The sequence below is a fragment of the Chrysochloris asiatica genome, unplaced genomic scaffold (assembly GCF_000296735.1).
Source record: "Chrysochloris asiatica unplaced genomic scaffold, ChrAsi1.0 scaffold00173, whole genome shotgun sequence".
NCBI classification, from domain to species: domain Eukaryota; kingdom Metazoa; phylum Chordata; class Mammalia; order Afrosoricida; family Chrysochloridae; genus Chrysochloris; species Chrysochloris asiatica.
In genome coordinates this window covers 3634982-3657103 of record NW_006408691.1, presented here as the reverse complement: position 1 = coordinate 3657103, position 22122 = coordinate 3634982, and the positions used below count along the sequence as shown (strand labels likewise).

General features: G+C 57.1%; 1 protein-coding gene across 1 annotated transcript in view; it reads left to right on the top strand.

Moving 5' to 3' along the window:
• Positions 1-22122, top strand: part of MEGF6 (multiple EGF-like-domains 6) — a 154381-nt gene that overhangs the window by 130884 nt on the left and 1375 nt on the right. Inside the window, exons 8-35 of the mRNA XM_006871784.1 lie at positions 2327-2449; positions 2611-2748; positions 3348-3467; positions 3780-3902; positions 4484-4657; positions 4983-5114; positions 5961-6089; positions 9465-9593; positions 10392-10526; positions 10604-10738; positions 14112-14237; positions 14678-14809; positions 14880-15008; positions 15196-15327; positions 15988-16116; positions 16204-16332; positions 16649-16777; positions 17119-17247; positions 17432-17560; positions 17979-18107; positions 18208-18339; positions 18510-18638; positions 19060-19188; positions 20088-20216; positions 20422-20550; positions 20838-20966; positions 21043-21171; positions 21630-21758. Of these exons, the coding sequence (XP_006871846.1) occupies positions 2327-2449; positions 2611-2748; positions 3348-3467; positions 3780-3902; positions 4484-4657; positions 4983-5114; positions 5961-6089; positions 9465-9593; positions 10392-10526; positions 10604-10738; positions 14112-14237; positions 14678-14809; positions 14880-15008; positions 15196-15327; positions 15988-16116; positions 16204-16332; positions 16649-16777; positions 17119-17247; positions 17432-17560; positions 17979-18107; positions 18208-18339; positions 18510-18638; positions 19060-19188; positions 20088-20216; positions 20422-20550; positions 20838-20966; positions 21043-21171; positions 21630-21758 (3666 nt within the window). The remainder of the gene's footprint in view (positions 1-2326; positions 2450-2610; positions 2749-3347; positions 3468-3779; positions 3903-4483; positions 4658-4982; positions 5115-5960; positions 6090-9464; positions 9594-10391; positions 10527-10603; positions 10739-14111; positions 14238-14677; positions 14810-14879; positions 15009-15195; positions 15328-15987; positions 16117-16203; positions 16333-16648; positions 16778-17118; positions 17248-17431; positions 17561-17978; positions 18108-18207; positions 18340-18509; positions 18639-19059; positions 19189-20087; positions 20217-20421; positions 20551-20837; positions 20967-21042; positions 21172-21629; positions 21759-22122) is intronic.

Genomic DNA, 22122 nt, shown 5'->3' with positions numbered 1-22122 from the left:
AAACAGTAATGTCACTTTGAGGACTAAAGTGCACTTAAGCCATTCAGTTGTTTCATATGCATTAGAAAGCTGGACAATGAATAAGGAAAGACAATTGGATTATGGTGCTGGCAAACTGTATTAAATATACCAGAGGCTGCCAGAAGAACCAACAAATCCATCTTAGAAAAAATACTAGGATGTGCCTTAGAATAAGGATGGTGAAACTTTATCTCATGCACTTCGGACATGTGATTAGGAGGGACCAGTCCCTGCAGAAGGACATCGTGTTTGGTAAAGTGGAAGGTCAGTGAAAAAGGGGAAGAACCCCAATGAGATGGATTGATACAGTGTTTACAACAGTGGGTTCAAACGTATCAATGAGGATGGCATGGGATAGGCTTAGAAATAATGATTTATTCTGTGAGCTCAGACTCAGCTGCCCCTAACAATGTTGTTGTTGCTATGTGCCGTGGAGTTGGTTCTGACTCATAGCCACCTGTATAGGATTTCTGAGGCTGTAAATCTTTACAGGAGCAGAAAGTCTCATCTTTCTCCCACGGAACAGCTGGTAGTTTCCAACTGCTGACCGTGAGGTTTGCAGCCCAACTCGTAACCACTACGTTATCAGAGCTCCTTGCGCAATAACAGCAACATATTTAGTGGAAGATATTTGAGCAGTTTTCCTTCTCTGATCCGTTTCTGCCTTATACAGTTCCGGCTTTCGTAGTTTTTACTGTATTACGTAGATAATCTATTGCAGAAAAACAATGGCAACATAAGAAAAGGAGTCCTGGTGTGGCATTTTCGAGAAAGCACTGGACCAAAAGGTTGGTTTGAACCACAATGTTGGTGGTTCAAACCCACCAGCCGTTCCTCGGAAACCCTATAAAGGATCGCCATGAGTCAGAACTGACTCGATGACACCAACAACAAAGCAAGTAAGGAAAAGGAGGAAGACAGTACTCACAGGTCCCAGGGTGACATTTTGATGTCTCAGCTTCTGCCGGCCTCTTTTGCTCGTCTGCTTCATATTTAGTGCAATTAATATGCATACTTATGCATGTTTAAAATTACTCAGACTCACAGTCATTTAAATACATTTAACATGCATATTTATGCAGTCTTCCACTCACAAGTGCTCATAGCTGGTTGCTGTTTCCTAAAGCATGAGACCTTTGGGTACCCTTGGCTGCCCTGTGATCTGTCCACCTGGTGGCATCTGAGTTGTGGACCCCTTTCGCTGGATTTGGAGTTGTTCCGACCCCTGGCTGTTATAAACAGCGAGGTTGACAGCCTTGGGGAGGCATCTGTCTACACTGTCTGTCTGCTCATGGCAACAGTCCTGGGTGGGGTGGGGGATCCAGGCGCCCTGCCAGGCGGCCGGTAGAGATCGCCCCAGTAGGGAATGAGAAGCCCTAGTTCTGTCTTCAGCAGTGCCAGGAAGAGCCGTTTGAAGGCAGGTCCTGTGTACTAGGGGGCTTGTGCTTCAGGAGTTCCCACCTCTGAGACAGGATTGAAGTCACACATCCTCTCCCAGGACTCTTGTTGTTAAGCACTGTTGAGTTGGTTCCCACTCATAGCAACCCAGTAAAGGGCTTCTGAGGAATGACTGGTGGGTTTGCACTGCTTTTCTTGTGGTTAGCAGTCCTGTGTACCCTTAAGCATCCCACCAGGACTCCTAGGGGTGTGAATACAGCAACTGAAGGCTGTGGGGTTACTGGGAACACTTAAAGGATTTGGGTCCAGACTTGACCGCAGGGGGAGGTGCTCGTAACCATGCTCTGGGTGCCAGCATCCAGGCCCTGAACTGGGGGATCCTGGCCCCTCCAAGCCCTCTGGGCAGCAGGCACTGCCAACGAGACCTGGATACAGCGAGGTTAAGACCCTCACCCAAAGCCAGCTGCCAGCGGGACTCAAGGCCTTGGCAGTGGGCCCCGAGTGGACGCTTTCAACCATCCCCTGTGTTGGCCCCCCTCCCTGGGGGCCAAGCATTTGTTTTCTTGGGAGCTTGTCCATCAGAGCTTGGATGAGCAGAGGGGTCAGTGGACCCAGCGAACCTGGTCGTACGGCCTTGGAACGGGCATGGGATTGGGGTACAGAAGGTCTGGAATGCACTCACAGATTGGGGATGCAGAGGAATGGGGTGCAGCTGTAGAACTGAGGAGGGCTCAGAGGCAGACAGTTTGGAACAAGGGGCACAGAGGCACTGAATGGAGAAGCATGGGGGTGCAGCCATGGAATGGGGGCACAGGAGCATCTATCCCATATGGATCCTGAGGCCTGACTGCCCAGCCTCACCCCTCCTAGCAGACTTATCCCCCTCTTACTCATCTCTGCCCTCCAGACCTGGACGAGTGTGCTAGCGGGCAGGCCCAGTGTGCCCACGGCTGTCTCAACACCCGAGGCTCCTTCAAGTGCGTGTGCCATGCAGGCTATGAGTTGGGTGCCGATGGTCGTCAGTGCTACCGTGAGTGGGCAGTGGAGTGGGCAGCATGCACGGGGCTTGTCAGTCAGGAGTGGTGGGCGGGGCCTCAGGAGGACCTGTTCTGAGCCCCAAGAGCCCCTTGTCTCCCAGCAGTGGGGCCACCAGAATCCGTCCCCTGTCCCAGGCCGGTGGTCTCGTTGCAGGAATCGAGATGGAGATTGTCAACAGTTGTGAGAACGACAATGGTGGCTGCTCCCATGGCTGCAGCCACAGCAGTGGGGGCCCCCTGTGCACCTGCCCCAGCGGCTATGAATTGGACACAGACCAGAGGACATGCATCGGTGGGTGCTTCCGAGTCGGCCGGAGGGGATCTGGGCCCTGGGACTCGCTTCTTCCACACTGTTTATTGCTACCCCGAGTATGCTGGTGGGTCTGATGCCTCGGGTGGGAGCTCCCTCCTTTCTTCCACATCCCATTCTAGCTGACTGGGCCCAGCTGGGGTGGGTGTTGTGGGTGGGCCTGGAAAGAAAGGTGATATCAGTGGTCCCAGGGAATGACCCTAGGAGTCTGGGAATGCCCCTAACATGCAGGGACTGGCAAAGGGGACTCTTTTCAGTGGTCATCTCAGGGTCCAGGTGGAACAAGTGGTCTGAGATTTGTACCTGCTGTGTGTCTGTATGTACAGGGCAGGAACATACATGGGGTTGGTGTGGGTGTGAGCTATATGACTTGCATGTGGATTGCCTGTGTGGTGCATGGATGTGCTCACAAATGCATACAGGTGTTTGTATGATTGCACACAGGTGCTCATGTGATGGTGCCTGTGTGTGCAAGTGTGTGTACACTTTGTGTGTGTGTGTGTGTGTGTGCAAGTGGGGGCGCAGAGTGTGGTGGTGGGTGGGTGGCTGCCTGGCCAGCTGCTCTCTGTGTGCGCCTGTAGACGTGGACGACTGTGTGGAGTCTCCGTGCTGCCAGCAAGTATGCACCAACACGCCTGGCGGTTACCAGTGTAGTTGCTATGCGGGCTACCGACTTAGCACAGACGGCTGCAGCTGTGAGGGTGAGTGCTGGGGCCCTGCTCTCCCCACTGCTCTGCCCCTGCACCTTGGTTGAGCACCTGCTGTATGCTGACCTGTGGTCACTGGCCACTCTCCTGTGGAGATGGGCCTGCCCCCTGTTTCTGCTCAGGCTGGGATGGTGGGATATGGTGCCCACTGTCACCCGAGCTTGGGGTGGGTGAGCTGCTAGCCACTGGCATGGTCACCAGGTTCAGCTCAGTGGTGGAGGTGGGGGTGGGTGGGAAGGAGAGGCAGAGCCAGCCTACATCCCTGGGCTCCGAGGATGGTCTCTGCAGCCCTATGTTTGCCCACAGATGTGGATGAGTGTGCCTCTAGCCGTGGGGGGTGTGAGCACTACTGTGCCAACCTTGCTGGCTCATTCCGGTGTTCCTGCTCGGCGGGCTTCCGGCTGCTGGAAGACCGCAGGGGTTGTACCCGTGAGTTCCCGCCCCACACTCCCTGCCTTCCTTCCGGGGGGGCTGTGCTCATGGCTCCCCCACATGGCATTGGCCTCGACATGCCCTTCCCTCCGTCTCAGCACTCTCTCGGGGAGTGGGTGGACTCTGCCACCCCTTCCCCTGCTGGGACTGGGCATAGGCACTGCTCAGACAGCATGCCCAGAGCCAGTTGGTGTTCTGGAATCCCAGTGGCCCAGGTCCCCCTGCCCATTTGAAAGAAGGGGCCACAACCTAAGAGATACCATCCCAGGCACAAGAGTGAGCAGAACTCTGCCCACCCCTCACTCCCTCCATACCCCTACTCTCCAGGGCCAGAGCATGCATGGGGTGGTGGTGTGGGTCAAGTCTGCCGGGCCTGGGCCTTCTCCCCACTTGGACATCAGAGCAGTGGGGATAGCCCTGTGACCAGAGTGCAGAGAAGGTGGCTTTGTGGGCAGTGACAGACTGATTTCGGGTGTGTGGGCTGCACAGAGGAGCCCCGGAGGATGGTGGTGTGTGTGTATGTGTGGCCCCCGCTGGGCTAGGTGTTGGGAGCAGGGCTCAGCAACCTCTGTCCTCAGCGCTGGAGGAGCCGGTCGTGGACCTGGATGGACAGCCGTCCATCGTGCGCCCTTTGCCCCACATTGCGGTGCTTCGGGATCAGCTGACCCAGCTCTTTGAGGATGAGGAGGACGGCTTGGCTGACGAGGAGGAGGTGGAGGCACGGGGCGAACATACATTGACGGAGAAGTTTAGTAAGGGTTGCGCCTAATCTAGGGACTCTGCTCCCTGTAGAGATGGATTCCCCTTCCCTGGGCCAAGTCACTGCCCCCTGCAGTGTCCTGTTGCTCAAGGCCCAGAGGGGCCAAGCACAGGCGTGGTTTGCTGTGCGTCTGGCTGAGCTTGGCTAAAGCAGCCCTGGGCTCCAGGGTGGAAGTGGGGATGTTTCTGGGTCCCACCCTGCATGGTTCCCACCCCCAGCTTGTTCCCATTCCCACCTGGCCTGTGATACTGGCCTGGGTCTCTTTGCCCATGGAGACTAGGGGTACCTCAGCTCGGCCTCTTGTCTGCTGCCCCCAGTCTGCCTGGACAACTCCTTTGGCCACGACTGCAGCCTGACCTGTGAAGACTGTAGCAATGGGGGGACCTGCCTGCCGGGCCTGGATGGCTGCGACTGCCCCGAGGGCTGGACTGGCCTCATCTGCAACCAGAGTGAGGCTGGGGGTGGGCTGGGGCTGGGGACACAGTGGACAGGGGCCTGCAGACTGCCATGGGCCATTCACTCTTAACTCCTCCCACCAGCAGAGGCTCCTGTGGTTCACTTAGTCACTCATGCAGGTATCCACACACCTTGATTCATACAACGACTCATTCATTCATTCATTCATTCACGCATTCACTCATTCATGCGTGCATGCAGCCATGTATGGATTCACTCATTAGACTTATACTCACTCACTCATTCATTCATTCCCTCCCTCATTCATTCATTTATGCATCTTCTCAGTCATTCCATAAGTACACTTTACTATCTGCTCTGTGCCCCAGGGACAACAAGGTCAGATGTTTGTTCCTCACACGTGTCACAATCTATGGGCTCAGTAACAAGCCAACAACTGACTGAGTCCATTTCTTGTGGTGATCAGGAAAGTGGGGTGATTGGGAAGCAAGGGGTCTCTCAGAAGGGTCTCCAGCAGGAGGGTCTTCTCTGGCTCAGACACCTATGTAATGGATAGGAACAGGGACCCCTGACTCCCCCAGGCCCCTACCCGTAGCCTTTCCCACGCCCTGCTCAGCCCTCCCAGACCACTTGTGGGGTTTGGTCTCAAGGGCAGTAATGAATGTTTGGAAGCATCTGCCTGTCTGAACATGCTAGTCCAGCAGGGCCTGTGCTGTGTTGAGCTCAGAGGGAGAGGATGTAGCAATTGATTAATAATGTCTGCCCCAGGCATGGTAGAAGGTGACGGGGCACGAGTGGTTGCTCTTGGTGGCAGCTTCTGAATAGGATTGAAAGTCTTTCTGCTATGGTGACCCTGGTTTTCATGTCCCTCCCTGTAGCATGTCCCCCAGACACCTTTGGGAAGAACTGCAGCTCCTCCTGCAGCTGTCAGAATGGTGGGACCTGCGACCCCATGACAGGGGCCTGTCGCTGCCCCCCAGGTGTTAGTGGAGTCCACTGTGAGGACGGTATGTGCAGCCCCCTGGGGGACACATGGTGAGGGAGGGAGACCCTTCCCTTACAGCTCTCCCCACTCGCTCTCTCCACGTCTCCGTCCTCCCTTGTGGCAGGGACAGCAATGCGGTACTTGCATTAGACCCTCTTCCCTCTTAGCTGTGTCTGTGAGGAGTGGGCACAGATTTCTGCTTGCATGCTTATTTCTCTGGGCTCTAACTCTTCCAGATGATCACGCCTTGACAGAAGAACAGCAGTTTTGGAATTTGTTCCCTTTGGAGGTAGTAAGGCCCCCATTCCTGGAAGCATTCAAGCAGAGCTGTATGATGGCTGAGTGGGAAGTGCAGAAGGGCTGCTAGCTATATGGGTGATTTTAGCATTCCTTTTGACCCGGAGTTTCAGCATTTAGGAACAATTAGAGCAAGTTGCCATCGAGTCAACTTTGACTCGTCAGAGTAGAACTGTGTGTCAGAGTAGAACTGTGCTCCATGGGGGTTCTCAGTGAAGATGTTTCACAAGTAGATTGCCAAACCTTTCTTCCAAAGGGCCTTTAGGTGGACTTGAACCTCCAACCTTTCTGTTAGTAGCGAGGGTTATCCCTACCCAGGGACTCAGGAAGAATTAGAGAGTCCGCTCACATGAATCCCCAGGATACTAATGTTTAGTCGTTAAGTCTTCAGACCTATAAATTCTGTCTCTTTTTCTGGCAATGTAGCTAATGTGTGTTATAAATTGTGAAATGTCCTGCTTCTGTGGGTGGAAGAGAGCAATCAGGCAGCCAGAGCTGGGGCTATGCTGTGTGCGCTGTGCTCTATGGAGGCGTGAAGCCACCCTATAGGGTTCCCTGATTCTCCTCTCCTTGCCAGCCCTCAGGACCCTGCCCTCCACTGGGCTTTTCTTCCCTTTCCATCTGTGGTTTCATCTGCTGGGGACTAGACACCCAGTGTGCACTGTAAGTCGTGTGTGCTGGATGCTTGTGGACCCAGGGGGCTGAACATGGGTACTTTGGGATGACCTGTGGCTTCTTGCAGGAGCCCTGGTGGCACTGTGGGTTAGTTAGACATTGGGCAGTGTCTTAATTAGCTGTTGTTTTTGTGTGCTGTTGAGTTGGTACCGACTCATAGTGACCCTGTATAGGGTTTCTGAGGCTGTAAATCTTCATGGGAGCAGAAAGCCTCATCTGTCTACTGTGGCGTGGCAGGTGGCTCCCTGCTGACCTTGTGGTTCAGGACAAGCAGTCCAATGTTTATCCGATAAAGGCAACAGTGTTTCTTCTTAATTCTCTAGTGCTGCTATAACAGAAATACCACAAGTGGGTGTTTTTCACAAACAGGAATTTCGTCTCTCACAGTTTAGGAGCCCAATCCAAGGCTTCCTCTGTCAGTTGGCTTTGTGGGAAGGTCCTTTTCCCCTTTCAGCATCTGTAGACCCAGCATTCCTTGGAGATCTCCTTGTGTCTTGGCATCGCTCTTCCCCTGGACCTAAGACCTTCTCAGTGCAGGGACCTCAGATCCAAAGGATGCGCTTGGCTCCTGCCTCTTCTTTCATGGTGGTGGTGATGTGCCATGGAGTCAGTTCCGACTCACAGCGACCCTGCCTAGGGTTTCTGAGGCTGTAAATCTTTATGGGAGCAGAAAGGCCTCATCTTTCTCCTGTAGAATGGCTGGGAGTTTAGAACTTCTGGCCTTGAGGTTAGCAGCCCAACTCATAACCACTACGCTACCAGAGAGCTCCTTTCCTTGTTGGTAGTACATTCCTGACTTCTGCTCAATTATTTTTCCTCTTGTAAATAAAAGGTGTTGCAGGCCACATCCCAGGGAAACTCCCTTTAGATAGGATCAGGATTGGGTTGGAATTAAGAGGGAGTCCTGGTATGGAGCTCTGGTAGCGTAGTGGTTACGAATCAGGCTGCAAACCACAAGGTCAGCAGTTCAAAACTACCAGCTGTTCCGCGGGAGAAAGATGAGGCTTTCTGCTCCCGTAAAGATTTGCTGCCTCGGAAACCCTGTACAGGGTCGCTATGAGTCGGAACCGACTCCAAGGCACATAACCACCACCACCACCTGGTATGGTGCTGTAAGATCAACACTGGACTGCTAACTGTAAGGTAAGTTGTTCAAGCCCACCATCCGCTCCTTTGGAAACCTTATTCAGGGTTGCTTTGAATCAGAACCAACTATGCAGTGCTTAACAACAACATCCCACACTTAATCCTATTACTGGTTTATCACATCAGGACCTGTCATGGGGGATCATCACGTAGCTGCCTCATTACTTCATTACGTAGCTCCCAAACCACTGAGAAGCGTGGCCCAGCCAAGCTGACACAGATTTTGTTGTTAAGTGCTTTCGGGTTGGTTCCAACTCATAGCAACCCTGTGTAGGGTTTCCAAGGAGTGGCTAGTGGGTTTGAACTGCCAGCATTGCAGTTAGCAGTTCAGTGCTTACCCTACAGCACCATACCAGGACTCTGACACATCTTTTGAGAGGACACAATTCAATCTGTGATAGGCTGGCAACTGCAAGGTCGGCAGTTCAAACCCACTAGTCACTCCTTGGGAGAAAGCTCTGACTGTCCCCATAGAGATTCACAGGCTCAGAAACTCTATGTAGGGTTGCTGTGAGTTGGAATTGACTCCGTGGCAGTGGGTTTGGGATGGTTTCCCAGAGGACACTTGGTAGTGCAATGTTTAAGCAGCCCTTCCTTGGGAGCTTTTGGGGTCCAGGATTCATCCTGGGAGTGTGAGTCCTGGGGTGTGGAAAGGAGGTGGGGTCTGCAGACTGTCTGAAGACTTCCCTAGGGAGGGAAGGTGGGTGGGGACAGTGAGCTTCAGGGTAGTGCAAGGTTTAACTCAAGTTGGTTGTTCATACCCACCAGCTGCATCATGAAAGGAAAGACCTGGCGATGTGCTTCTCTATAGACTACAGCCCAGGAAGCTCTATGGAGGTAGTTCTGTTTCCTGCTCCAGGGGCACTATGAGTTGGAATCCTGTCAACAGCACGAAAAACTGTGATTTCCCAGAGACCTGGGTCTCAGCTGGGTTCCACATGTTCCTGTGTGGGGGCGCTCCAGGAGACTAGCACCCAGAGAGTCTGGCTGGCTGGCTTTCGGGAAGCCCCATGTTAGAGTTCTAGGCTCCTGGTGTCCCTGGGCTTGTGGCCACATCACACACCCTGTCTCTGTTGTCACATGACCTTCTCCTCTTTTGTCTTGACTCTCCCTCAACCCTTCTCCTCTAAAGATACCTGTCAGCGAATTTGGGGACCGCTGGTAATCCACAGTGAGCTTTCCTAAAGATTATTCATTTAATTACAGTTGTAAAGACCTTTTTTCCAAATAAGGTCAGTTCTGGGGATTAGGACATAGACACACACCCGCTTCCCCCCAGGCTGCCCCAAGGGCTTCTACGGCAAACAGTGTCGGAAGAAGTGCCACTGTGCCAACCGAGGCCGGTGTCACCGAGTCTACGGGGCCTGCCTCTGTGACCCGGGGCTCTATGGCCGCTTCTGCCACCTGGGTAAGTCCCGCTGCACTGCAGTGTTGAGGGGTTCGGGTGGGTGGCAGACCCCTGTACTTTGTCACTGTGTGCTGGGGGTTTACATCTTTTGTCTGGGTTTGACTGTTCAATTCTGTGTGGATGAGGAACTTGGGGCTCATAGAAGTCACCCAGTTGGGACAGAGGGGGCTGGTGTCCCTCCAAGCTCTCCTCTTGAGTGAGCTGGCCCCCAGGGCATCTGGCTGGGCAGCCTCCAGCCACAGGGTCAGGGGAGGGTGGCCCCTAACCCTGGATCTGGGACACCAGGTGGGCTGAGGAGTGGGCAGGTGGCACCCAGAATTAAGGTGACAAAGAAGCCACCCTGTGTGCTGGGCAGGAGCAGCCCTCCCTCTGATCCTGGAAGAGTGAGAGTCCTGGGGTATGGAAAGGAGGCGGGGTCTGCAGACTCTCTGAAGACTTCCTTACAGGAGGGAAGGTGGGCGGGGACAGTGAGCTTTGGAGCAGCATCACTTTATGCTGTTTTGTCACATGGGTTATTAGAGGAGAAAACAGGAAAGCGAAGAAAGCACCGTGAGTCTCTAGCTGAGAGGTCCCTGGAGTTCCCTGAGCCTGATTTGACAGGTCCCTCAGACTTGGGGGGATAAGGCCCTGGGGCACCTCGCCTGGGCACAGTGACTCCATGCGACAGGCTAGCTTGTTCTGGACCCTGGAGACAGGAGCTCAGTGTTTGGTGCTGAGATGAGGGCCTGGGGGCTCCGTGGACACAGCTGGAGAGGACACAGGCGGTGGCACATGTCCCTGTGGTGTCTCTGGCTATAGCCTGCCCTCCGTGGGCCTTTGGACCTGGCTGCTCAGAAGAGTGTCGCTGTGAACAACGGAACACGCGGACATGCGACCGGAAAGACGGCAGCTGTACCTGCAAGGCAGGCTTCTGGGGGGATCGGTGTCAGCATGGTGAGTGTGGGCAGGCAGGAGGAGGGTGCTGCTGGCATCCCTGGGGTCGCTGCTGACCCCCAGCCTCTGCTCCACAGAGTGCCAGTCAGGGTTCTTTGGGTCGGGGTGCCGGCAGGTATGTACCTGCCCTCCAGGTGTGACCTGCAACCCTGAGAGTGGTGAGTGTCAGAAGCAGTGTCCCGCTGGCTACCAGGGCAAAGACTGTGACCAAGGTGAGTGATCGGCCTGGGACTCCCAGGAATTTGAGGGTGGTCAAGGGCACCCTGGAGGGTCAGAGAAAAAGAGGAAGACCCCCAAGGAGATGGATTGGCCAGGTGGCAGCATCGATGGACTCAAGCGTGGCAACAGTAGTGAGTTTGGCCCAGGATCGGGCAGTGTTTCGTTCTGCTGTGCATAAGGTCGCTGTGGGTCGGTACCGACTCGATGGCACCTAACAACAACAACAACAACAAGGGCACCTGGCCCAGGAGTAGATGGCTGTAGAGGTACAGCAGAGCCAGGCCGAGGGGGCCAGCACTGTTACCTGCCTGAGTACACTCCTGTGGCAGTGCAGCCATCTGGTCTATCTGCTGCGCTGCTCCCAGCGGGCAGCTCAGGGCAGGACTGGACTTCCAGAACCCTCACTCACTGACTCACTCACACAAACATCTACTCATTCATTAATTCACTCATTCACTCACTCACTGACTCACTGACTCACACAAACATTCATTCATTAATTCACTCACTCACACAAACATCTACTCATTCATTAATTCACTTACTCACTGACACACAAACATCTACTCATTCATTAATTCACTCACTTACTCACTCATTGACTCACACATTCATTAATACACTCACTCATTCATTCACTCACTCACTGACTCACACAAACATCTACTCATTCATTAATTCCCTCATCTACTCAATCATTCATCCACTTGTTCATTCTTTCATTTATTCATGGACTCGTTCACTTCAGTCCTTCACACTCTAATTCACTCACTCATTCATCTTTTCAGGTACTCACTTATTGCTTTGCTCATTTATCCCTCATTCATTCCTTTCCTTACTCACTCGCTGCGTGGGTCTACCTGGAGCGTACTTTGTGTTTGGTGCTGGGCTGTTGGGGTCCCATCCTGGCACTGTGAGTCAGAAGGTGAATGAGCTCCTTGAGGATGTCGCTGGGGAGCAGTAGGGGAACCAGTGGGAGGCAGCTGTTCCTGAAGAGAAGTCTGGGTGGCAGATGCCAACGTCGGGGGTGGGTGCAGTGGTGAAAGTCCCCTCCACGTGGATGCCATGACCTGGGTCTAGGAAATGCACACAGAGCAGTGGGTCCAGGTTGAGGCCTGGGTAGGTACCACATTTCCACGGTGAGAGATGGGGAGCCGCCATATGCAGTGAATCAGTAAACACAGTTCCTGAGGTCCCTGGAGACCTGGCAGTTCAGGGCAGGAACTAGGAGGAGGTACCCTGAACCCAGGGGCTGACCAGCAGGTGTGGAGCTGGCCTTTGCTTGACAGAATTGGGAAGGTGAGGAGCGTCCTCTCCCTCCCCATCTTCTCCCCCACTCCACCCCAACACACACACTGGGGGACACAGTTTCCCACTGTCCAGTCCTGGTCAGTAAGAGCAGAGTGATTAGGAAGGATGGATGGAGGGACCTCAGGCCTCTCTATGGATACGTCCTAGGAGCCTCCTATTCCTCATGAAGGGTGTTAAGTGCTGTTGAGTCAGTTCCGACTCTGTATAGTGACCCTGTATAGGGTTTCCAAGGAGCGGCTGGTGAGTTTACTGCTGACCTTTTAGTTCAAAGACTTTGCAGTCCAATACTTATCCTACAGTGCCACACCAAGCAGAAGGTACCTAAGTGCTGTCATTGGCAGAGGAGGGGAGGGGAGTGTGAGTTAGCAGGGCCACAGCCATGCGGACGGGCGCTGGGCAGGTGGAACCATCCCTTGGCTCTTGGTGCACACACTCCCCACCCCAACAGACCTAGGTGAATGGGCAGCAGGGGACTGAAGGGATTAGCAATATGCACCCCTTTCCACAGGGATGCTCCAGGGGCTTGCCTGGCTCAGGCTCCCACCAACCCTGGCCGAGCAGAGGGGTCAGCAGTAGGGGAAAGAACACCCCATCATATGGGCTGCTGAGCCTCCACCCCACCCCATGTGTCACCTACGCCAGCGGCCTATTGGCTGAGACACCAAAGGCTCTTCCATGGGCTGGATAAGAGAGCCCCAGCCCCTGCCCTTTCCCTTTCCTTACTCTTTAAAAGCTGCTAGAGCCCTGAGGATGAGCCACAGGAACTGACACACATAGCTGGAAATAGTGGTCTCCCCACTGCTGTGAGGTCTGGAAATGATTACCGGCCAAAACACACGTCTGTCCCGCTTAGGAGAGAGGAGGTTCCAGGAGGTCTGGCAGGGCTGCGTGGCCAGTGTGGCTGGATCTGGCTTGCGGTGCGTACGTGTGCAAAGCACTGACTTCATAGGCGTGTGTAGTGCCCAAGCGCCTGTTGCGTTTGCACATGTATTGTACCTGTAGCTTTGTGCCTATGTCTTGTGTCCCTGGGGGCAATGTGGGAGTGTGCCTGCAGGGGACAAGTTGGTTCTCAAGTCCCTGTTCCCAGAGCCTCCTCTCAGGGAGTGAAAGCTCCTTCGAGGATTTCTGCCCTAGTTCTTTGACACCCTCCCTCAGGCAAGGAGCCCTGGGTGCTCAGCCGCAGTGTTCATTAGGGTTTGTGAGTGTAGGGCTGTTGCAGCTTACACGCAAGGCTGCCATGAACACCTCCTTGACCTGGGGGGTTCTGTCCTGATGCAGCAGGTGAGCATTGGAGTAGCCTTGTTACTGGAAGGAGCCCTCTCATCCCTGCCCCAGGCTTGCACACATTGATCTGGGGCCAGAAGGCTGATGGTGGGCCCTGAGGGACACAGCAGGCATGGGAGCCCCTCAACCTGGGGTGGATGCTGAGCTCCTTCCTCCAGGAAGGCTCGGGTCTTCCAGCACGCATGCTCTGTACATCCATGGGGAGCGGTAGGGTTGGAGCTCTGCTGTACCTCTTCGTCCTGAGGTCTTACTGTGTGCCCAGGGCTGGCCTGAGGCAGCTGTCAAGGCACGCTAGTACCCCGTGCCTCCTGCCTCACTGCCCTGACACGAGGAGATGGGCTCAGCTGGCCTCTTCATCTGGGGGATATCTAGCCTGCTTCCTCCTATTCCTACCCCATCCTACCAGGAGAAGGCTGGAGCTCTGGGATAGGTGGATACTTACGGACTCATATGGATGCTCACTATTCCCTGAGAGGGGAGGGGAGAGCAGAGTCAGCCTCAGCACTCCTGGGGGCCTGATGGCCGAATTCAGCCAGAACGGCTTTACTCTCTGGCTACCCATCATACCCTGCTCCTAACTCTGTGCCCCTGAGGCCCCTTCTGTCCCTGACCTGTGGTGCCTCCTCCCCGACCCCTTCTCAGGACCTGTCCTGCTCACTCATGGACCTGACTAGGGTCAGCAGCCCTGCTGGTGGGGCAAGGGTTCTGGGTCCCTGTTGCCCCCGAGTTGGGAGTGTCGGGTGTTCAGGTTTATGTTGCTCTCTTCTGCAGAGTGTCTAGGGGGGACGTTCGGGAAGAACTGCTCCAACCACTGTTCCTGTGGGGGAGCCCCCTGCGACCGGGTCACGGGGCAGTGTCTCTGCCCGCCGGGGAGGACCGGGGATGACTGTGGGGCAGGTGAGTGGCAGGTGATGTCCTGGAGTCCTTCCCACTTCTCCCCAGTGTTAGGAACCCCAACCCCAGCCCTGAACCGTGTTAGCGGACCCCACCCAACCCTGATCCATGTTAAGTTCCTTTGAGCCTATGCAATGACAGTTTGTCATTGGTCTCATTGTCACTGGTACCTGGTCTCAGCTCATGTTTGGGAACCCCTGGCCCCAGTCTGAACTTTGCAGACCCAGGCCTTCTCCAGCAGCGGTGCCAAGGCTAGGTCTGGAGTCGGGGGTGTTTGTGCCCCGAGGGGGGGGGATGCACTGAGCACCTATGGCCCACGCATGGTGCGATCTGTCCAGTGGTCCCTGGGGCTGCTGTGGGCCCTGCAGCCTCTCTTAGCCCTGGGCAGGCTGTTGGTGATGCTGAGAGCTGTCGGAGCACTGACCGGGGTGGTGGGGGCTTAGAGTGTCCCGAGGGCCACTGGGGACTCGGCTGCCAGGAGCTCTGCCCAGAGTGTGACCATGGTGCTGGCTGTGACCCTGAGACTGGAGCCTGCTTGTGCCCACCCGGCTATGTGGGCAGTCGATGCCAGGATGGTGAGTGGGGTCCTGCATGTGTCCTGGGGTAGGGACTGGGCCCAGGCACTCACCCTCTCTTCCCCTGCAGTGTGCCCAGCAGGCTGGTTTGGGTCTGGCTGCCAGGCCAGATGTACCTGTGCCAACACAGGACACTGTCACCCAGCGAGTGGGCAGTGCAGCTGTGCCCCCGGGTGGATGGGCCTGGACTGTCGCAGAGGTATGCCGGGAGGCAGGGTGTTCTTCACCTCATCCCTTGTTTGCCATGCACAAGGGCCTCCAGAATGGGGAGCACTGGGTCCCTCCCAACATGGTCCCCAGCCCCCCGATCTTGCTTACAAGAGTCCACTGCCCCTTCGCCCCCGACCTTTCAGGGGACCTATGCTGACTGGTCGACTCTGTTGCAGCCTGTGATGGGGGCCACTGGGGACCCGACTGCAGGTACCCCTGCAACTGCAGTGCCGGCCAAGGGAGCTGTGAGGCCACCAGTGGTCACTGCCTGTGTGAGGCTGGGTTCACGGGCCCACACTGCGAGCACCGTGAGTTGGGTGGGACCTCAGCCACAGATGGTCCCAAATTTCAGGGGTTCAGAGGAGCCCCACCCTGCCTTCTTGGCCCAGAGAAGCTTACGTAGCCTCCACCCCAAACTGGACCCTCAGGTCCCTGCCCCACTACTGCATCAGAAAAAGACTGACCCTCAGCAACCTGTGCCTGATGTCATCCAGTCAGAACACCAAGCAGATGCAGGGCTGGCACAACTCTGGGGCACCTGGCACCTGGGGGAAGGGATGAGGGGGTGCCTAGAGCTAGAGGGCACATCTTTTAGTGCTATGGGTTAGTGGCTTCAGGTGGGCTTAGAAGTCATCCTGGCAGAGGTCCCTAACCCCAAAGGCTGATAGGAGGTTTTTGGAGGAGGGTTGGGGGGCCTGTAGAATTCCATATGGGTGACTCTCATGGGGGGAAGGAGGGCTTGGAGGGGAGCAAGGGAGTCTTGGGACAGAGCTCCTAAAAGTGGACTAGGTTCCCCAACCCCAAAGGCATTTGGGACCCCTCTAAACCTCCACTCCCCTGAGGCTTGCTCTTTAGGGGTGGGAGACAGAGGGGGTGCCCAGACCCCTTAGGTAGGGAAGACCTCCTTTAGTGCAGTCCCTGCCCTCATCTGGTACCCCTGCTGATGGTGTCTGGGATTTGGTGTTCAGGGTGTCCCCAGGGCCACTTTGGGCCGGGCTGTGGGCAACGGTGCCGGTGTGAGCACGGTGCGGCTTGTGACCATGTCAGTGGGGCCTGCACTTGCGCGGCCGGCTGGAGGGGCACTTCCTGTGAGCGCGGTGAGTGGGCTGTGAGTGGGGCGCACCAGGTGGGTCTGGGGCCTTGGGCTCATGGACCCCCATCCTATCATCGCCCCTCCCTTGCAGCTTGCCCAGCCGGCTTCTTTGGTGTGGACTGCCTTGGGGTCTGCGACTGCGCTGGTGGAGCCCCCTGCGACGCTGTGAGCGGAGCTTGTGTCTGCCCTGCCGGCCGGCGTGGCCTTCGCTGTGACCAGGGTATGTGAAGCTGGGATGGGTCTGCTTGGAGTAAGGGCAGGGGCCTGGCCTGTTTGTTGCTGTCTTGTATATGTGTGTATGTGGCGGAGTGGGGGGCTGACCCACTTGTTGCTGCCTTTCGGGGTGGGTTCAGAACCAGCAGGTAGCCGCATCTGCTGTTAACCTCCTTTGGACCACGGTGTCCCTCTTGTGGGCAGCACAGGCCAAGGAGGGAGATGTGGCACAGGAGGAAAGGGACACAGAGGTTTCAGGGACCCTGTCAGGTCACTGGGCCACCCCCAGGGTCCTGACTACTCCTTCCACCCATTCCCTCCAGCCTGTCCCGCCCACACCTATGGGCTCAACTGCAGCCAGGCCTGTGCCTGTGCCCATGGGGCGACTTGTGATCCTGTGCTCGGGAGGTGCCGTTGTACCCCGGGCTGGACGGGGTCCTCCTGCCTGCAGGGTAAGCTCACCCAGGGGGCCTCCAGGAAGTGGGGAACAAGGGCCTGGGAGTCCAGGGATCAGGTGTTTGATTCTTGACCATGGGGTCCCATGGGTGTGGACTGCTGGGCTGCAGACCAGGCCCGCCTGAAACAGCAGACTGTCGTGGTGGTAGTGGGAAGAGGGCCATCACACCCTCATGGGGCACCTGCCACCTGGAAAGCTGAAAGGATACCTTCCTTCAGCGCTGTGTCCCCAGGGCTGGGAGGGTGGGCCCAGGGTGCTTCTGAGTAGGTCCTCTCAGAGATGCCCCTGGGGAAGACCCCATCCTAAAGGCTGATGCTTCAGGTGCCTCTCTCCCAGCCTGCCCCGAGGGCCTGTACGGTGAGAGCTGTCAGTATCCCTGCACCTGCCAGAATGGAGCTACCTGTGACCCCGTCACGGGCCACTGTACCTGTCCCGAGGGCTGGACCGGCTCAGCCTGTGAGCAGGGTGAGCACAGCTGCCTGAGGGGGCTGCCCTGAGGGTCTATGGGAACCAGGGCTGCACCTCAACCTGTCGTGGCCTAGGAAGATCCCTGGTCAGGGGCAATGCCCTGAGTGTGGTCCTGGGGCTCTGGGTGTAAGAAGTGGGGTCTCCAGGCCTGGGAATGCTCACCTGCTCTTCACGCCTGCAGAGTGTCTCCCTGGGAACTTTGGGGCCGGCTGTCAGCACCGCTGTGACTGCCTCAATGGGGGGTTCTGTGATCCCCGCACGGGTGCCTGCCTCTGCCCAGCCGGCTGGGGCGGTGACAGGTGCCAGAACCGTGAGTGAGGAGGGACCCCACCGAGGAAGGCGGCCTGATGGGGTGGGGTGCATGTTTGGCTCCAGGTCCAGCCCTACAGAGGATGTGTGGAATGCAGTGATGGGGGAACAGGGACAATTCCTGTGTCAGCCCCCACCCCATCTCCCTTCTGCAGTCTGCGTGGAGGGCACCTTTGGGGCTGGCTGTCAGGAGCGATGTGTGTGCCGGAGGGGAGCAACCTGCCATAGGGTCACTGGTACCTGCCTCTGCCCCCCAGGATGGAGGGATGCGAGGTGTCAGAGTGGTGAGCACAGGGCCGTCTGGTCACCAGCACTCAGGGTGGGGAGATCCTCCACATGGGGATGGCCCCAGGCCTGCTCTGTCCCTGGGTCCCCCACCTTGTCTTCCAGAAGCTCACCAGTCCTTGCTCTCCCTGCAGCCTGCCCTCCTGGCTGGTTTGGAGAAGCTTGTGGCCAGCACTGCCAATGCCCTCCGGGCACTGCCTGCCACCATGTCACCGGGGAGTGTGGCTGTCCCCCTGGCTTCACCGGGCCCAGCTGTGAGCAGGGTAAGTGGCTTCCCAGATTGACCCCTGCAGGAAGGAGGCGTTTGGGGGAAGGTGGGTGATTCTGACTGGCCAGGACTGACTCCCTCCCCGCCTGCCCCAGCCTGCCCACCCGGCACCTTTGGAAAAGACTGTGCCCAGATTTGCCAGTGTCCCAGTGAGAACCAGTCGTGCCACCCTGTCACAGGGGCCTGCGTGTGCGCCTCGGGTTACTACGGCCACGGCTGCCAGCAACGTGAGCGCCCTGCTTTCCAGTGCCCACCCTGAGTCCGAGGGGGCAGTGGGATGTGCAGGGTCTTCATGAGGCCATGGGTCTTCCCCTCGGTGTGCTGAGGGGCAGTGTTACCTTGTGGGGGTTACTGGGCATTGTCCATCCCACTTCCAGCAGCTGGTCCTCTTCCACAGGCTGCCCGGCTGGACGGTTCGGGCCGGGCTGTTTGCAGCAATGTACCTGTGTCAACGGTGGCTCCTGTGACGTGACCACTGGTGCCTGCCTGTGTCCGGCTGGGTTCCTGGGGGCTGACTGTGGCCTCAGTGAGTGTGGGACAGGATGAGGGGGGCTGGGCAGGGGTGGGTGCTATCCATGCACTTATTCTAGGCTGTCGAAGCCTGGGGTGGTGTCCCCGCTGGCCCTCTGGGAGACTGCTGGCCAGCTCTGACCCATCCTGCATCTGCAGCTGAGCATCCTGACGGTCCTTTCCTGAGTCACGGGGCTGGTCCCTGGGTGGAGTCCAGGCTGCACATTTAGGCTGGTGGAGTGGGGGGCAGGCAGCGGTGGACAATGGGTCAAGATGGCCCTAGAAGAGCCATTGATGGGTGGGAGCAGGGCATAAGAGCTGGCAGAACCCCAGGCTGTGCACTGGTCCCCCGTGCTCTCATCCTTCCTCTGAGAAGACAGTGGGGAGCCAGCTGGGGACCAGGCCTGGGTGGCACCCTAACATGTCTCCTTTGGCAGCCTGCCCACAGGGCCATTTTGGCCCCGGCTGTGTCCACGTGTGTGAGTGTGGGGAGGGAGCAGCCTGTGACCCTGTGACAGGTGCCTGCACCTGCCCCCCTGGGAGAACTGGCACCCAATGTGAGCTCGGTGAGTACCCGCTGGCGTCCACTGTACAGCCCGAGTGGTTCTGGGGGGGGTGGCATATGCAGTACACGGAGCACCAACAGCCCCACGCCTGCCCGTATGACACAGCCCTAGAGACTTGGACCAGTAATTGAGTCTCCATGGTTGGTGGAGTTGGATGGGCTGGCACCCAGGACTCCCAGTTCATAGCAGAGGGGCCAGGTAGCCGTTCTCTCTCTGAGGATGGAGCCAGGCTCCTGGCTGAGATCACGAGGGGACAGGAGCCTGTTGACCCTTTCCACTGGAACCAGTGAGTGGATGTTAGTAAAGGGAGACCCAGGGCACAGGCCATGGTAAAGAACCAGAGCCTGGGGCATTGTTAGGGTTGGTGATGTAACAGCACACCTCGTCTCTGTGGCCATACCTGTTAGACTTTGGCCATCTGCCACCCTCTGATGACCCCTCTAGTTCTCAGGCGTGGGGGCCATTCATCTAGGGCCTGGCTGCTGTTGCTTCCAACCCTGGCTCTTACTGGGATGGGGTCTGGCCACTTCACCCCCAGCAAAGAATGGATCCACCACTGCCAGCCCACGTCCACTGACACCTACATGTTCCTGGGCATATTCACTCACCAGCCCTCAGGGGGCCCATGTGTGGTCTAGTATGCTGCTGCCTCCTCCAGGAAGCTGCTCTTGATTGCACCCCAGCTGACCAGGCCAGGCACTTGGCAACCCTGTAGTGCCATGTACAGGACAAGTGCCTGATCTGCTTGGTCCTGGCTGGGTGTCAGCAGTGGCACAGGTCTGCCCAGGGCAGAGATCTGCATGGGCAGGGGGCTACTAGAGATACTTGTTAGTGAACGTGGTCTCCTGGGGCAGGTTCCGATCTGGGCTGAGCTCCACGCATGCCTCCTTCACCCCCAGGTTGCCCCAAGAACCAGTTTGGCATGGGCTGTAGGAGCATGTGCCCCTGTAGAAATGGGGGGATGTGCCATGCCACCAATGGCAGCTGTGTCTGCGGCTTGGGCTGGACAGGGCTGCACTGTGAGCAGGGTGAGTGCCTGGTCCAGGGAAGGGGACTGCCCACAGACTGGGAGAGGCCCTGGCTCTGGAGGGGGAGCTGGGCCCCTGGGCGCTGGACCTCTGTGGGGTGGGCTAAGATTCAAGGTGACTTGGACTAGGCACAGTTGGTGGGACCAGACCTGGGCCCCAATTGTCTACCTCTATAAAGGGGCTCACCTGCCCACCTTCTTACCAGCCTGCCCATCCGGACGCTACGGGGTTGCCTGTCGCCTAGAGTGCATCTGCCAAAACGGTGCAGCTTGTGAGCCCACTACAGGGGCCTGCCACTGTGGCCCTGGCTTCTACGGCCCTGCCTGCGAGCACTGTGAGTACAGGTGTGGGGAGCGACCACTGCCTGGGCTGTTGGAAGCTGTCTGCTTGGGGCCTGAGCTGGCCAGAGGCTCCCAGTAAGAAGTCTCTGGCCAGGAGTCCAGTTCTCCCCAGGTCCAACACTGCCACCCCTCCCACCCTAAGCCCCCAGGTGAAGACACGGAACCAGAGGCTTGGGGGGCAGAGGGGACTTCTCATGGGTGTCATTAGTTTATCACTCTGGGTAAACCAAGGTTGAGGAGGTCCTTCCCTCACCAAGTTCTAACTGAGGTTCCACCTCAGCCTGTCCCCCCGGCTTCCATGGGGCTGGCTGCCAGGGGACATGCCAGTGTCAGAATGAAGCCCCCTGCCACCCTGTCACCGGACAGTGCCTCTGCCCCGCCGGCTTCCAGGGCCAGTTCTGCCAGCAGGGTGAGTGCTCAGTGTGCCCTGGCCCTGCTCAGTCCTATGGTGGGGGTGATGGAGCTGAGCCCCCTGCCTCCCACAGGCTGTGAGCCAGGTTCGTTCGGGGAGGGCTGCCAGCAGCAATGTGCCTGTGCGGGAGGAGCATCCTGTCACCCTGTTACTGGCTTGTGCCGCTGTCCGCCAGGACGCATGGGGGCCACCTGTGACCTTGGTGAGTCTGTCAGGGATGTCTGGTGTGCTGAATGGATCCTCCTTGAACCCTCTGCCTGCTGGCATCACATTGCCTGGGTCCTGGCGCCCCCTCTGTGGCCCTGAGTGGGGTAGGGGTGGGAACCAGCACTCAGATTTTTCGGGGTCCATGCAAGGAGCTACTGCTCGGTGCTGCCCAAGGCTAGATCTGCCTCTGGCCACCTAGAGGTCTGGAGGGAGCCTCGGTCTTTGGTGGGAAGAAGACCCTCCTGGGCGGTTGACTTAGGAGGCCCATCCCGAGGGGGGAGCCGCTCCTGTGTGGGTGCACACTGACCCCCTTGTGTCCCGGGAGAAGTATCACTGGTCACTGGGTGCTCATAAGGTTGCAGTCCTAGTGGGGGAGGCGGAGTAGGTTGACCTACTTCTCAGTGACCTGAGATGCCAGGTTCCCTCACAGTCCTTCTCCCCACCCCCCAACAGAGTGCAGAGGGGGGCGCTTTGGGCCCGGCTGTGCCCTGCACTGTGACTGCAAGGGCGGGGCCGACTGCGACCCGGTCAGTGGGCAGTGTTTTTGCTTGGATGGCTACACGGGGCCCAAGTGTCGAGAAGGTGAGTGCAGACCTAGACTGCATCCTAGCTCAGTCCTACTCTGGCTCTTAAACTCGCGGCCTTCAGCCTTGAACAAGCCACCCCTACTCCTACACAGTGCTAGAGGATTTGCTTGGCTTGGGGCCCCCACAATGGGCCCAGTTTTGTGTGTGTGCATCTTGCTGAACCTCTCGAAGGCAGCCATGGCCCCAAATTAAGAGGGTGGGAAAGGATTGGAAGGCACTTCTGCCCCTATATATATATGTACGTGTGTGGCTTTGTGGGTTAATGCGCCAGACTGCAGAGCTGTTTGAACTGCAAGGTCGGCAGTTCAAGCTCACCAGCTGCTCCTTGGAAAGCCTATACATGGTCACTGTGGGTCGGA